At 52.9% G+C, this 14472-nt stretch overlaps 1 protein-coding gene across 3 annotated transcripts in view; it reads right to left on the minus strand.

Moving 5' to 3' along the window:
• PDPR (pyruvate dehydrogenase phosphatase regulatory subunit) overlaps nt 1-14472 on the minus strand; it is a 42128-nt gene that overhangs the window by 25192 nt on the left and 2464 nt on the right. For 2 of the 3 annotated variants that reach the window (XM_029924110.1, XM_029924111.1), the window contains 8 exons: nt 11181-11464; nt 9885-10018; nt 4281-4362; nt 4021-4184; nt 3224-3345; nt 2319-2436; nt 1450-1599; nt 217-409 (listed from right to left, as the gene is read on the minus strand). In XM_029924110.1, the coding sequence (XP_029779970.1) occupies nt 217-409; nt 1450-1599; nt 2319-2436; nt 3224-3345; nt 4021-4184; nt 4281-4362; nt 9885-10018; nt 11181-11404 (1187 nt within the window). In that variant the 5' untranslated portion in view covers nt 11405-11464. Of the gene's footprint in view, nt 1-216; nt 410-1447; nt 1600-2318; nt 2437-3223; nt 3346-4020; nt 4185-4280; nt 4363-9884; nt 10019-11180; nt 11465-14472 lie in introns of those variants that run through there. The other variant, XM_029924112.1, reaches the window with a different exon arrangement.

Below are 14472 nucleotides of genomic sequence, written 5' to 3' on the forward strand. Positions count from 1 at the left end.
CCACAGGCTCCGAGGCTAACTCCAACAAGAGAGCTCCCAAAACCCTGTGCACAGGGACATTGCTAGACTATCCCACGGGGATTGCTCTGAAGGGGACAACTCTCAAATGAGGTGTATCTCCTCCTCACTGTTAACACACCAGATTATATGCACACATTACACCCGGGTTAGTAACAAGTAACTCAAGGAAGCAGAGCCTAAGCAAGAAAGACTTACCTTCCAGCCCCTCCTCCAAACGACAGGCCAGCAGAGTTCATTCCCGCCAGGACGAAGTAGCCCTGCACGGCCGGAGACTCGCCCATGATGCACCTCATGTCTGGGGTGAAGGTCTCGGGGCAGTTGACCAACTTCATGATCTCCAGAGTCTCCAGTTCCGGCATCCGACGCAGGAGGGAACTCAGCAGGGGCTCTGAGGCATAAAAACAAACCCAAATAAGAGTCCTCAGCTTTAGGGAATTCAGACTTCCAACTTCTTATACTCTCCTACTCCCTCTCCTTTCAGAAAATTGCCTCAGAGAGGTTTTCTCAGAAGAGCCAAATGGGCCCGTGATCAGAAAGCAGAAACCACGGTGGAACTAGGGCACCCCTACAAAGCAGAAAGAGTGGAAAAAAGACACTTCTTTAGAAAGGCCAGGAGCTATGGGAGGACACACAATACATGTGACCACAGATAAGATCTCCACGGGATCACTCTGTGTGGAGAGCTCCTCGGTGACACCAGAGGGGAGACATGCGGTAAACGCAAGGATTTCCTCATGTGGAACAGCTGCAAAAGACAGGACGTGGTTGGCCTTTTTGAAAGTGAGTCCGTCATCTGGGACAGGGTAAGGGACGAAACCAGACTAGAGCGGGCTGGTGGGTCCACAGAAGGTTCTGTCGCCTATTCTCTCCACTTCTGAAAGTCTAAAACGCCCTAGAATAAAAAGTTTCTTTTTTAAAAGGTCCATCAAGGGTTGAGAGGCAAACTCATTATAGATGGTTTCTTATCGTTTGAATTTGGAAACATGGGGCTATATTAACTATCCAGTAAGTAAAATTATTACAGAACTGAGAATATAAATATCAGATCACTACGTTGCACACCTGAAACGATTATGGTATTGTGGGTCAACTCTTCAATAAAAACCAAAACCAAGTAAAAGTCCACATTGACAAAACAATTCTGCTTTCTAAACATGTCTTCAGTCTTACAGGCAGTCCTAGGAAAAAGGTTTCCTCCTAGCCTAGAACTTCAGCAATGGTTTTAAGTTAAGTATTAAGCCTGAGGTCCCCTAACCAAGATTTCTGTCCCCTGAATCCATGACCCAGTGACCACAGTGGATGGCCCTCTGGAAGCACCTCATGGGGCCGTTACAAAGATCAAAGGAGAAACTCTTCTTGAAAATGCTTTCCAAACGATAGCATCTTAGACAAACACAGGGCATTATAGTTATCCTGTAGCTCGCACACCAAAGTGATCCCAGTCTTCCTGCAGATTCTGAATCTCCAGCTGGTTCTTGCCCTCGGTGAATATTGGCTTCGGGTTCTTCTCAAAGCCCCCAGACAGGATGCCGCCCTGCCAGTTGCGGATATAAATTCTCCCATCAGCATCCACAATAGCTGAGGAAGAGAAATGACAAGGTGCGGGGGAGGGAGAAGGGAAAAACAAGGTTTAGAGGTACACCAGCTTTCTAAATGGACAGAAAAGGCAGAACAGAAACACCTGTTGGCTCTATTAGTGAAGAGCATCCAGGGAACACAGAACTTTCGAGGTCATGGGGGAGGATCCTCCCTCTCAGATAACAGTGGAGACTATTTCTCTGTCCCCGACCTGCTCAGTTCCCTACAAGCTCTGTCTAGTCCTCACAACCGAACTATGGACCTGCCGCAGGGACCGTGAGGCCCTAGCAGAAAGGGGGTACCGCGAGCCCCTTCTAGGGGTGGAGACCTTCCACGTGAGGTCAAGCCCTCTCCTGGGGTGCTCGGGGTCACTGAGCAACCGGACTCCAGCTCACCTATAAGCTCTCTACAACATGCGCCATTCGAGTCCAAAACTCCAGGTTATATTACAAATATTCTCAGTTTGGACCTCTGTTGGGGACTGCAATTAGCTTACAAAACCAACCAGCCAAGAAACGGCTTCAGAGGAATGCCCGTTTTATCCATCCTTTCATAAAGATTTCTTACAGAGAAGTCAATCGGGTCCGCCTCCCCGCAACATGCTTCGGAAAAGACAAGACCCTTTCAAGCACCGTCTGTCCTTAGCAGAAAGTCTTCCTTTTTTAGAGGACAGAACAGTGGCAAGGAAAGAAGATGAAAGACAAAGCGTAAGTCCTCACTTGGTGTGTTGCTCTGCAGAGGGGTCTCCCAGGGGCGAGTCAGGAGGTAGAAGTGTTCGCAGGCATGTAATGGGATACTAACCGGCTCCTCGTTGGACAGACCCAGCTCGTATGCCCACTACCGACGGACAGATCCATTTGTGGGTGGGAAGAGGAACAGAAAGACAAATGAGCAAGTTCAGCCGCTTGAAAAAGAGTTTAATCTCAAGTGGCCTACGTGTGCTCTCGTCCCAACGCCTGGTGCGGGAAGCCACGCTGCAGCCTGCTTTGGCTCAGTTACACGGTGGGGAGCAACATCACACTTTTTAAACCATAACCACTATTCCTAGACCAAAGAACGACAGGCTCAAGAGCTCATGGAGCGGCAAATGAGGCCCTTCTAACAAAATGCCTGGCCTCGACCACAAACCCCAAATACCATCATATGTGACCCTCATGAGGCAAAACGTCCATGGAGGTCACCGGAACATTGTCAAGTAGAAGGCAATAGACCAATCTGCCTTAGAAGTAGAAGCAGCTTAGTGCTCTTCTGAATCCATGCTCCTGACACAAAAAACAGCCTAATACTCATGTGCGAGGTTGTAGAATGAAACGAAACACCACACAAAGCCCCAACACCAAGCATGTGTCAATGCCCACCCCCGTTTGCGGCCTTCCTGGCCAGGGGAGCACCGATTAACCCAGGCTGGAGGGAGGAAAGGGTCGCTATGGTGCTTTTCCTTGAGGACCAGCTACAGGCTTCGGATGGAGGGCACAGGGACTCTGGGGCTTGCAGTCCACACAAGGAACAGGTGGTCCCTGGCGGGTGCTTAGCCCCTCACAGTATTAACCTCACGTCTCCACACCCACAATCCCGGCAGTGACTGGTAAGTTAGAGCAGTGACCCGCTGCTGTTGCTAACCTACCTGACCAGCACAGTTGACAAAATACTGGCACTCGATCTGTCCTTTATCGGTCTCCACGCCGGTTACTTGGCCTTTTTTGACCATCACATGAAGCACGCTTGTCCGGTCATAGATCTGCACACCTGTTCCAAGGTAAAGAAAGAGGAGTGCATCTGTCTTCAGACGGCCCAGGATTAAGGCCGCTGCAGCAGATTCTAAACCCTGCTTTTTGAAAAAGCAGATTCTAAATGCTGAAAAAACCAGGTCAACGCTTTAACTGAAACACACAAAAACTCCCAGGAACCACATCTTGGGACTGTGTCAATGGGCCTCTTCCAAGAATGAAAACAGCAGGTGACTTGAGTACACAATTCAGTTCTAGGAATCATAAGAGGGGGAGGGGAGAACACATTTAAAGAAGGCATCTTAAATCCTAACCCACCCACACCACGAATCAGCTCATCCAAAGTGCAGAACACCAAGGACACCGCTCAGTCTTCCCGCATCTGTCCCAGCCTCGGGACGCGACTAGCTTTCGGATTCAGTCCCCGCCCTGCCTTCTGCCCTTGGCGCCTCTCACCTTCTGTGGGAGGGGAATTCCTGTAAGACTGAACTTACGGTCATTGCTAAAAAGCAGTTCCTTGGAACTTCAATAAGAAAAACGTGGCCGTGAGGAAAAGCATTTATTAACAGATAGTATATTCAAACGAACATTCTGAGAGCCAGCGGTCAAAAACGGAAGCCGAGCTGGTGTCCCTGCCGGCTGGGAGAAACCTTCCTACGTGACCTCTTTCCTCCTCACCCAGAAACCTGCTTACCATTTTGGGAGGCGGCACTTGCCAGGGCAAGAGCCACGTCAGCAGAGGACACCACCGCATCCTCAGGGACATGCATGGCCCCCACCAGGTCGTGCACGTTGAGGAGAGGGTGAAGCTCAGCCACTTTCTTGGGGGAGATGATCTCAGAAGGGATGCCTATGACACTGCCGCAGAACACAAGGGGACAATGACATGCATGGCCCTCTGGCAGAGGTCAGTCGGACAGGAGTGTCAGGACAGGCTTCCAGCCTCATACGTACTTGAGCCTGGAGTTGATGCGCTTCAGGGAGATGAGCCGGTCCTGAGTTTGGGCCAGAAAGATGGAGCCCGTCCTTATGTAACCTGGAAGGAAAACCAGCCCAGGCTGAGCAGACCAGGCCAGCTGCAGGGGCCGGGGGGCGGGGGGGGGGGGGGGGGGGGGGGGGGGGCCAGCCCGCTAGGTCAAGGTTGGAACACCCATGAGGAGCCCTGGCACTGCCCCATCCCAACATCCTCAACTGGGGCTTGGGGAGGAGCGAGTAGGACTTTAACGTACATCTTAAATAATCACTCTATTCTTTTTTTTAAGGTGTATTTTTGAGAGAGACGAGTGCGAGCGGTGGGGGAGCTGAGAGAAAGGGAGACACAGAATCTGAAGCAGGCTCCCGGCTCCGAGCTGTCAGCGCAGAGCCCGACACAGGGCTAGAACTCACAGACTGCGAGATGGAGACCTGAGTCAAAGTCAAGACGCTTAACTGACTGAGCCACTCAGGCGCCCCTTTAAATAATCACTCTTAAAGTCAACATGAGACATAACTGTTGCTACAAAGCCTTTTGGAGAGGAATGTACCCCAGAACCCATCTCTTTCTTTGGTCTTTCTAGGCTCTCTCCTCGTGGCTGAGGTGGGACTGTGGCCCTCGATGCAGGCCACCCACAACCTGGGTGTCCAGGAGCTAGACCCACCCTCTCCTTCCCCAGCACAGCCAGCGGGCACATGGCCGAAGCCCAGCCAATCAGAGCCTCTGGGATAGTGGGTCTGGAGCCAGCAGGTAAATGGCTGGAGGCCAGGCATCCTGGGAGCAGCAGCGTCCCGGCCAGACTGGCCCGGTTTCAGCTGAGGGGCTCCCTGCTGTGCGTTCCCCACGGCCTGGCCTCCACGCAGTCTGCTCCAGCTGCAGGCAGCCTCCTGCCAACTCGACTGGCTCCGAAGGCCTTCCCACAAACTCCTTTTGCCCAAGCTGGCCAGAATCGATTCCTGCTCTTTGCAGTCAACATACCGGACACACCCACGATCACGCCTTGGGTCAGGGGCGACCCCCCTAACGTGCAATGACTCTCAGTTCTAATGATGAAAACAACCGAATCCATCAGCTGCCTTGTATTACTTTTATTAGTTTTTTAAAATGTTTACTGAGAGACACACACACACACACCCCCCCCCCCCCCCCCCCCCCCCCCCCCCCCCCCCCCCCCCCCCCCCCCCCCCCCCCCCCCCCCCCCCCCCCCCCCCCGCATGAGCAGGGGACACAGGATCCGAGTAGGCTCCAGGCTCTGAGCTGTCAGCACAGAGCCTGATGCAGAGCTTGAACCCACAAACTGTGAGATCACGGCCTGCACGGAAGTCAAATGCTTAACTGGCCGAGCCGCCCAGGAGCCCCTCGGCTATCTTTTAAAAAGGCAGTCCAGGAGGACCCTTTAAACATTTTCCTCATCTCTTTTGAAGCCATCAGATAAATATGCCCTTCCCTGGCATGACGAGAATGTCTAAGTTCGGAGATCTGAAATTTCAGAGACTCATTTTCAGAAAGTGTAGCTAGGGGAGCCCCGGGGGCTCAGTCGGTTAAGCGTCCGACTTTGGCTCAGGTCACGAGCAGAGCCTGCTTCAGATCCTGTCCCCCTCTCCCCCCCCCTCCCCTGCTCATGCTCGCTCTCCTCCCTCCCTCTCTCTCTCTCTCCCTCTCTCTCTCTCTCTCTCTCTCTCTCTCTCAAAAGTAAACAAACATTAAACGATTTTTAAATAAAACATAAAAACGGTAGCCACAGCACACCAGTGCAGCGATCCTGGCCGGTAAGTCGCCAGCTCATCACACTCTGATCTCACTGCAGACAAAGGGCTCCGCCGTCACTGCCTACGTCCTACCAAAGCTCCCACACGGAGGAGAGTGCCGTCGTGTACAAGGCTACACAACGCATCGTGTCCCACACGTGAGATCAGATTGTGCTCCTCCAAGCAGAACCGGCTGTGATGACAACATCTCACCTGTTAACAAGATCAACGGTCCACTGTTTTCCCACCGAGGACTTCTAAAAGTTTGGTCTAGAGTTTTCTGACACAAAATTTACTGTCACAGGTTCAAAGTCGCAAAATAGAACTTTACCTTCAGTACGCAAAGAAAGTACACATCTAACATTAAAAGACAAGTTAGAAAGGAAATATAAATAGCCAATTAACCCACCAAATAATGTTTAAATGAAAGAGATGCAGATTAAAATCTGATGACTTCTTCCATCTCTCCGATTAGCAAAAGGGAAGATAATACCCAATGTTGGATGCCTGGCTGGCTCGGTGGGCAGAGCTGGCGACTCTTGATCTCAGGCTCATGAGCTGGAGCCCCATGGTAGGCATACGGATTACTTAACAACGAAAGAATACAAAAAATAATACGCAGTGTTGAGAGACTATAAAGATGAAAGTGCTCTCAAACATGGATGGGAGAGGGTGGCCCTTTTGGAGGATGACCTGGCACTACCTAGCAGAGTTTAAAATACACACACTTTTTGCTCAAATCATCCACCTTTGAGAAATCTATCTATTACAAATTGCGAGAGAAAACAAAGATACACTGACAAGGACCTTTACTGCATCATTATTTGTAACACAAAAAGAGACAGAGACAGAGAGAGAGAGAGAGAGAGAGAGAGAGAGAACTATGGGGGCGCCTGGGTGGCTCAGTTGGTTAAGTGTCTAACTTCGGCTCAGGTCATGATCTCGCAGTTCGTGGGTTTGAACCCCGTGTCGGGTTCTGTGCTGACAGCTCAGAGCCTGGAGCCTGCTTTCGATTCTGTGTCTCCCCTCTCTCTCTGCTCATTCCCCACTCATGTTCTACCTGTCGCTCTCAAAAATAAACATTAAGAGATGTTTTAAAAACAACACGAAACTATAAACACAAGGTAATGGAAAAAGGAATACACAAACCAGGACGTATTATGGCACCTGCCTCTGCAGATATAAAGAGAGAAGCAGACTTATTTACATGAGTTGATTCAGAGAGCGCTCATGAAACACGTTCACTGAACTATCATTAAGAATGTTTCTGGGGGGAGCGCCTGCGTGGCTCAGTCGGTTAAGCCTCCAACTTCGGCTCAGGTCAGATCTCATGCTCGTGGGTTCGAGCCCCGCGTCGGGCTCTGTGCTGACAGCTAGCTCAGAGCCTGGAGCCTGCTTCCGGTTCCGTGTCTCCTTCTCTCTCTGCCCCTCCCCCTCTCATGCTCTGCCTCTCTCTATATCAAAAATAAATAAAACATTAAAAAAAAAAGTGAAAAAAAAAAAAGAATGTTTCTGAGGGCGCCTGGGTGGCTCAGTCAGTTAAGTTCCGACTTTGGCTCAGGTCGTGATCTCACAGTAAATGGGTTCAAACCCCACATCGGGCTCTGTGCTGACGGCTCAGAGCCTGGAGCCTGCTTCAGAATCTGTGTCTCACTCTCTCTCTCTGCTCCTCCCCTGCTTGTGCTCCGTCTCTCAAAAATTAATAAACGTTTCAAAAAAATGAAAAAAACCCCAAAAACAACATTCCTGTATTTGAGGAACAAGAGTAGAACAGAGGGGAGAAATAACTCCCAGTACAAAAGACGGGACAAAGAGCGTACGAGAAACTGTTAAATAAACGGCACGGACAAAAGGTAAGGCAAACTTTGGAGAGACAAGATCCACATGGGCTAAACGGTCTGGAATGAGCACTGCGTGAAGTACTTATGTGTCAGACTATTTAGTAGTGAACACACAGCCCACGTAAACAAACTGCGTTAGAGGATTAGCATGTAGGATCTTATCGTGAAGTCCAGGTTGCACACGGGTCACTTGTCTTCATTTAATGTCTCAAAAGCAGCCCACTGACTGGCAGCAATCCAGGCAGCGCACACCTGTGCGCTCTGCCGGCTAACACAATTTTCCATCGCGGGACCCCAGGTCACCCTTCACTGCACCACCGCTGCACCGCCCTGGGGGGTGACGGACGGAGGCTGACCCGTGGACTCTCCCTTGCCTGACTTCCTCACTGTCCCACAAGCATCAAGGGGATACCAGACCTAATAAGGGTTTCAGATGGTGACCCAGAACTCAGGTGAGACCACCTTACTTACAGAAGAGCGGCCTAGGACCGGATTCCTCTAGCACCCAACCAGGGGAGTGACGCAAGGCGCGGCAAAGCACGAGGAACTGAACCAGCGGACCGGAAGTCAGCAGTCCTGGTGCCGGCCCGATACGTGGACCCTAATCTGACTCCATGTCTGGCAAACACCCGATTCAGGTACCGGCTGCCATCAACTGAAATCCAACCCAGAGGGACTCTCCCGGCCTGTCCTGCGCGTAGCCGGCACCTTCCCGAACACAGCCAGAGACCTCGCGGCGGCAGGCCCTGCAGGCACCGCCTTCACTCGAGAGGCCTCCCGCTCCAAGGCAGGCTGGCCAAGAGCGGGGCACCACAGGGGTCGGGCTCATCTGCTGGGCAGGGACCCGGGCGGGGCAGGCGAGGCGCCCACCCTCAGCACTGTGCCTGCGCAGGGCCGGCCGGGGCACCCTGCTCATGTGCCCGAACACGTACAGCCTCCTCCTGCCTGCCTGCAGCTGCTCTCCTGGCATCTCCCCTCTCCACTCCCACATCTGCCCAATCTAGTTACAGGACACGCATCCTAATCCAGGATTGACAGACAAGGTCACGCTTCGTCAGACCGTGAATTACATGAAAGGGAAATGCTACAAAACCTCAGTCTGTCATCAAAATGTCTAATAATTATACTCTGACCTTCCCCAGGGAAAACTGTGCCACATGCCACATAGTTTCTGGTTAGGCAGCAAAGTGAACCACAGGCTGTGCTTGCCGTGTGGCCACGTGGCATGGCCACCTCAGCTGGCACACAGACTGAGCTACCGTCCTGTCAGGAGGAGTCCTGAACTCTCTGCGATCTGAGTCCCGCAGGTCTTCATAAGAGCAGCCCTGAGCTACACGAGCCACTGGGCCCGGCTACTCGCTCAGGACGATTCCCGTGCCCACCAAACGGTTTCAGCAGCCGTGACACAGGCTCAACCTGGGCTGGGCTTCCGGCTATCCCATCGCCTCGCAACAAGCGGACGGACCTGCGTCCCGGGGCCGGGACCCCCTCTTCTCCTCGCTCCAGTCGTGCTCAGCTCACGATTCCATGGGCTCCTTTCCCCTGATGACACGCACAAGGGATAACACACGCTTACGCTTTTCAGTCACAAACATCCTTAAGCTCAGGGGCTCAGGCTACGATTTCACCAGCGAGCACCGGCACGTAAGTACTTCCTTCTCTTCCTCGTTCAGGAGCCAGAGCTGCCGCTTACTATGTGCTTCAGAGCGCGAAACAGGAAATGGCACCGGAACACTCTCACATCATGAGAATTATGGCATCCGGACAGGGTCTGGGATAATGACTGAATGCCCTCAACTGACAGACAGGGAAACCAGAGACGGCTCCACACGCTCACGCACTTGCCCAAGGTAAGACCCGACGAGCGCAGAGCTCGGGCTAAAACTCAAGCCTCAACTCCGAATCCCCTGGCAGACTTGGTGTTGGGCCACATGCAGTACCGAGTAAGGGAGTCCGGGACGCAGGCAGACCAGTACACGGCCGATCACCTGCTTACCTGTTTGGATCCCTGTTTCGTGCTCTAACTGGTGGTAGAGCTTGTTGGAATAGTCTGCCATCTTCTGCTCGATGGTCAAGTGCCTGGCGGTGCTCAGGATGCCGGCACAGAACCTCGTAGAGCCAGCAGCCAGCCTGCAGGATGGACCCAAAACGCTATTAGAGAGACTCCCATATCTGTGAACGCAACTAGTGCAGAGACCCTCATTGCCAGCATCGCCTGTAATATCTGTAAAAGAGGTGTGAAACAACCTAAATACCCTGACAGGAGAGGGGTTCCAAATGTTGGCCTTCACCTACACAACGGGACACTACACAGCCATACAGCAAGGCACGAGAATGCTCTTCTGCAGCAATATGGACAACCCTAATGAGAGCAGCATGGGAGGAACACTATTTAATTTGCTACTAACCTGTACAAAAAAAGAGAAAATAAGTGAATACCCAGGTCCACATGCACACACTGACCCTCACCTTTGCCCATGTACGTGGGGAGTGTCTGGAAATATACACTAAGAACTTCACTTGCCTCCAGCGAGGGAAACTTCCAGCTAGAAGTCAGGGATGAGAGGCAGACTTTCCCTGAACGCTCTCTTACGGTTTTTAAATCTGAATCGGGCAAATGCGTTGCCGATTCAGACATAACTGCAACAGGTTTGTTAAATGTCACTCAATTCCTGGCAGGCAATAGAGCAAACAGGACTTTAAGGGAAGGTGAAACAAGCTGTACAAGGTATGAACCTGAGTCAGTAAGAAGGCACCATACCGATTCGTCATCTGCAACAGTAATCCCAACCTAAGACGCCAGTCACCGGTGCACACAGGCGTGAGGCACACGGGAACTCGGTAGGACCTTCGCATCTGGTCTGGAACTCTAGCACGGCTCTAAAGTACGTGCATTCAGTGCAGGGAAAGAAAGGGCACAGAAAGAAGACAGGATGTAGCCAATTTCACTTCAGCCTATAGAGGGAGCTCCAGAGCCACGGGGCTCTATGTTGCCGGGTGACCCCACACAGGGACCAGGATGGAAAGATGTGCCCAGACCCTCAAATAAAATCCACCCTCTTCGGATACGGGGCCTGTCGGCATCCGTCACCTCGCTCAGAGCCCGAAAACACAGGTATGACGCATCGCAAAACCACGGACGGGAGATTTCGCCTTTCTGTGATTGTTCTCGTGCTACTTAGCGACAGTTAGGTTACCACTGCCAGGACAGGTTCCCGGCAGGACAGGGGGAGAGGGGCACCCACGCAGTTAGTGCAACATGGCCCCAAGCCGTGCCCCGTTTGGTCCTCACCTGCCCTGCTCCAGAAGGACAATATCCTTCCAGCCCATCTTGGAGAGGTGATAGGCCACGGACGTGCCCATGATCCCACCACCACAGATGACCACCTGCGCCTCGGCAGGCAGGGCGACAGAATGCGCCTCGGCAGCTGACACGCCGCTTCTCCCCGACGACCAGTTCTGCCATCCTCGGCCGGTCCTCTGTCTTCGGGCCACCGACAGCACCCGGGAAAACATCACGTCTGTCAGCAGCTCGGAGCTCCCACTCGGCCAAGGAGGAGATCCCCCAAATGCACACTAGACGGAGAAAGCAAACAGATTTCACTCCACTGTACTCAGCGCACAGGATTCATGAGAAAAGAAAAGGAGGCAGCTACGAATGACAATCATCATGCCTCATCCACACAGAGGCACAAGCCCGTGCGAAGGCCCCGAAAGGAGGCACGCCGTGGGGAGTCCAAGCGCAAAAGGGGGGGGGGGGCGGTCAGTGTGCCCACGGCCCCGACTGCAAGGCACAGTCGACCAGAGACGAGGCCGGAGGGGCAGGCAGAAAGCAACGATACCCAGCGAGTGGATGCCTCACGAGGAGCTGGGATTTGACTCCAAGTGCGAAGGAAAATCTAAAGGAGGGAATGAAATGATCTGATGTGCTCTTCCCAAGATCAGTCTGGCTCCACGGTGGGGAGTGGCCTGGAGGAAAGGCAGGGCCAGGAAGCTCCCGCAGGGGTCCAAGAGGGAGGGCACGGTGGCTCAGACAAGGTTGGTGGCAGTGGAGTAGAGCCGTGACGGATTGTTGTGGAACGGGAAACGACAGGGCGAACTTGCCAGCAAACTGGATGTTAACACAGGGAAGGAGAGAAATGAGGATGATGGAAACTTTTCTGGTTCAGCAACGGGTGCCCCTTCCTAAGGTGGGAAGAAGTAGGGGTGCGGAGGGAGCCCAGAGGAGGGGGAGGCGGTGACGGCGCGGGTGCACGTCCGCCTACCCAGCCGTCAAGTACGAGACACCAGGCGGGCACCCACGTGGGAATGCCAAGCACCAAATAACCAGGCCTGAAGCCTGGGGGAGACTCGGGGCACCTGGAGACCCGGCGGCCTGAGGAACAAGGAGAACTCTGAGGCTCCCCCAGCAGGCACAGCTTGGGAAGAGAAAGAAACCACTGGACAGAGGACTGAGCGCTGGGGCAGACTCACAGAACGTCCGAACGGCTGAGAGGCCGGAAGGGACCTGGGCAGAGGGGTCACAGAAGCCAAGAGAGGAAATGGTTCACTACAGAGGGTGGCCAGGGGTGGAGCAAGATGGCCAAGGGTCTGCTGGGACTTGATGACACAGAGGTCCCTGGGGTCCTCAAAGAGGACATCCCCAGGGGAGTGCTAGGGACGAGGTATGGACTAGAGCAAGCTCACGAGCAAGGAGATGAGGGAGTGTGCGCACAGCTTCTTCACGTGCGCCTCAGAAGGGAGCAGAGGCCCCAGACAGAAGTAAGGACTGGGGGTGGAGCGAGGCTCTCAGCCTATAAGGCCAGAGCTGTGGAGACAGCTTCAGGGCTGGCGGGGAGGGGGGAGGGCCCGGAGGAGGGGAACAGGTGAGGGAGGAAGAGAGGTAGGGAGGGACGGAAGGAGAAGAGGGGGAGGGGAGGGGCAGCAGAGGGGGAGGGGGGAGGAAAGACAGGGTCAGAGTGGGGGTGGGGGGGAGAGGACCCAAAGCCACAGTGAGGGACAGCGTGCCCCACGTCTGCACAGGCCTCGGGCTGGACACACCAGGCCTCACACCTGGGACCCCACCTCCTTCCTGCCTTCAAACCACAAACCTGCCTCCTCTCATCCCGGGAAACTCCACCAGGAAACCCCCCAGCAGGCATCTGCGACCACCTCTTCCTTCCCTCCCAGGGTCAAAAGTTGATCCCTCCCCACGTGCCCTGGATCCCTCTCCCTCCTTCCTTCCCTTGACCCTGCTCCATCGTCAGCTGTCCCCTTCTATGAACCTACAGTGTCCCATCCCATCCTTGCCATTTTAATATGCTCAAGGCCCTCCCAACTGATTTAAGAAACAGAAGAAAGGCTCCATTAATAGTCTTCGAATAGTGATTTTTAATTTTAAAACTTCTGAATCACAAAAATCATGGTCTTGGTTAAAAAACAAAAATGTGGGAGGAAATTAAGATCGCCCACCATGCAAATACGCAATTCCAGCGCTGATGCAACTTCTCCAGATTTCTTTATTTTGCAGCAACGTGCTCTCCTGACGTCCCCCTGTGTGCCACCACCTGTCTTAAAGTCCTTCTTCGTTACGCCTTAGTGACTGCACAGTCTGCTGGCGGGTTACACCAAAATGTGCTGTGATGTCACAACCTGTCCTTGTCACTTGACCAAGTGGGTTTCCTATGATACCTGTTCCTTTTCTCCCTTTCCACTGTCCTGAACCCCAGTGGCTAAGCCCCAGTCCCACATGCTGGAACACTGCTCTTAACAAGAATGCTACTGGTGCCACCTTCCGGGGACCCCGGGCCCCTCTCACCCAGCCTCTCCACAGCACTTCACCCCGCCCATCGCTCCTGCTACTCACACACTCGTTCCCCGCTGCATTTTGACGACGACTACCCTGGTCACATCTTCACAAGCTTCTCTCCCCTGCCCATCCTTCTGTGCTGCTGCCCCTCAGGGTGTCTGGGACCACCTCTCCTCTCAGTTTGCCACCCTCCAGGGTGATTTCACGTCTGCCAAGACCGATGGCTGAACCCACAACGGCCCCGAGCTTCACAGCGGCCCCTCTAGCTGAACAATGGCCATGTCCTCTTGGCTTCCCGTGGGTCACACTGAGCACATCCTGCAGGGAAACCCACCTTCTCCAATTCTGTGTCTCCCAGTGACACCATATACAAGAATCCCAGGAGCAGCGGAAAGAGAAATCAAGAAACTGATCCCACTCATGATTGCACGAAAAACCATAAAATGCCTAGCAGTAAACCTAACCAAGGATGTAAAAGACCTATATGATGAAAACTATTGTAAACTTATGAAAGAGATTGAAGAAGACACCAAGAAATGGAAAAACATTCCCTGGTCATGAATCGGAAGAATAAACATTGTGAAAATGTCATTACTACCCAAAGCAATCTACACATTCGATGCAATCCCCATCAAAATTGCACCAACATTCTTCTCAAAGCTAGAACAAACTATTCTCAAATTCGTATGGAACCACAAAAGACCCCGAATAGCCAAAGTCATATTGAAGAAGAAAACCAAAACGGGAGGCATCACAATCCCAGACTTTCGCCTCTACTGCAAAGCTGTCATCCTCA

The sequence above is a fragment of the Suricata suricatta genome, chromosome 16 (assembly GCF_006229205.1).
Source record: "Suricata suricatta isolate VVHF042 chromosome 16, meerkat_22Aug2017_6uvM2_HiC, whole genome shotgun sequence".
Classification (NCBI taxonomy): Eukaryota; Metazoa; Chordata; class Mammalia; order Carnivora; family Herpestidae; genus Suricata; species Suricata suricatta.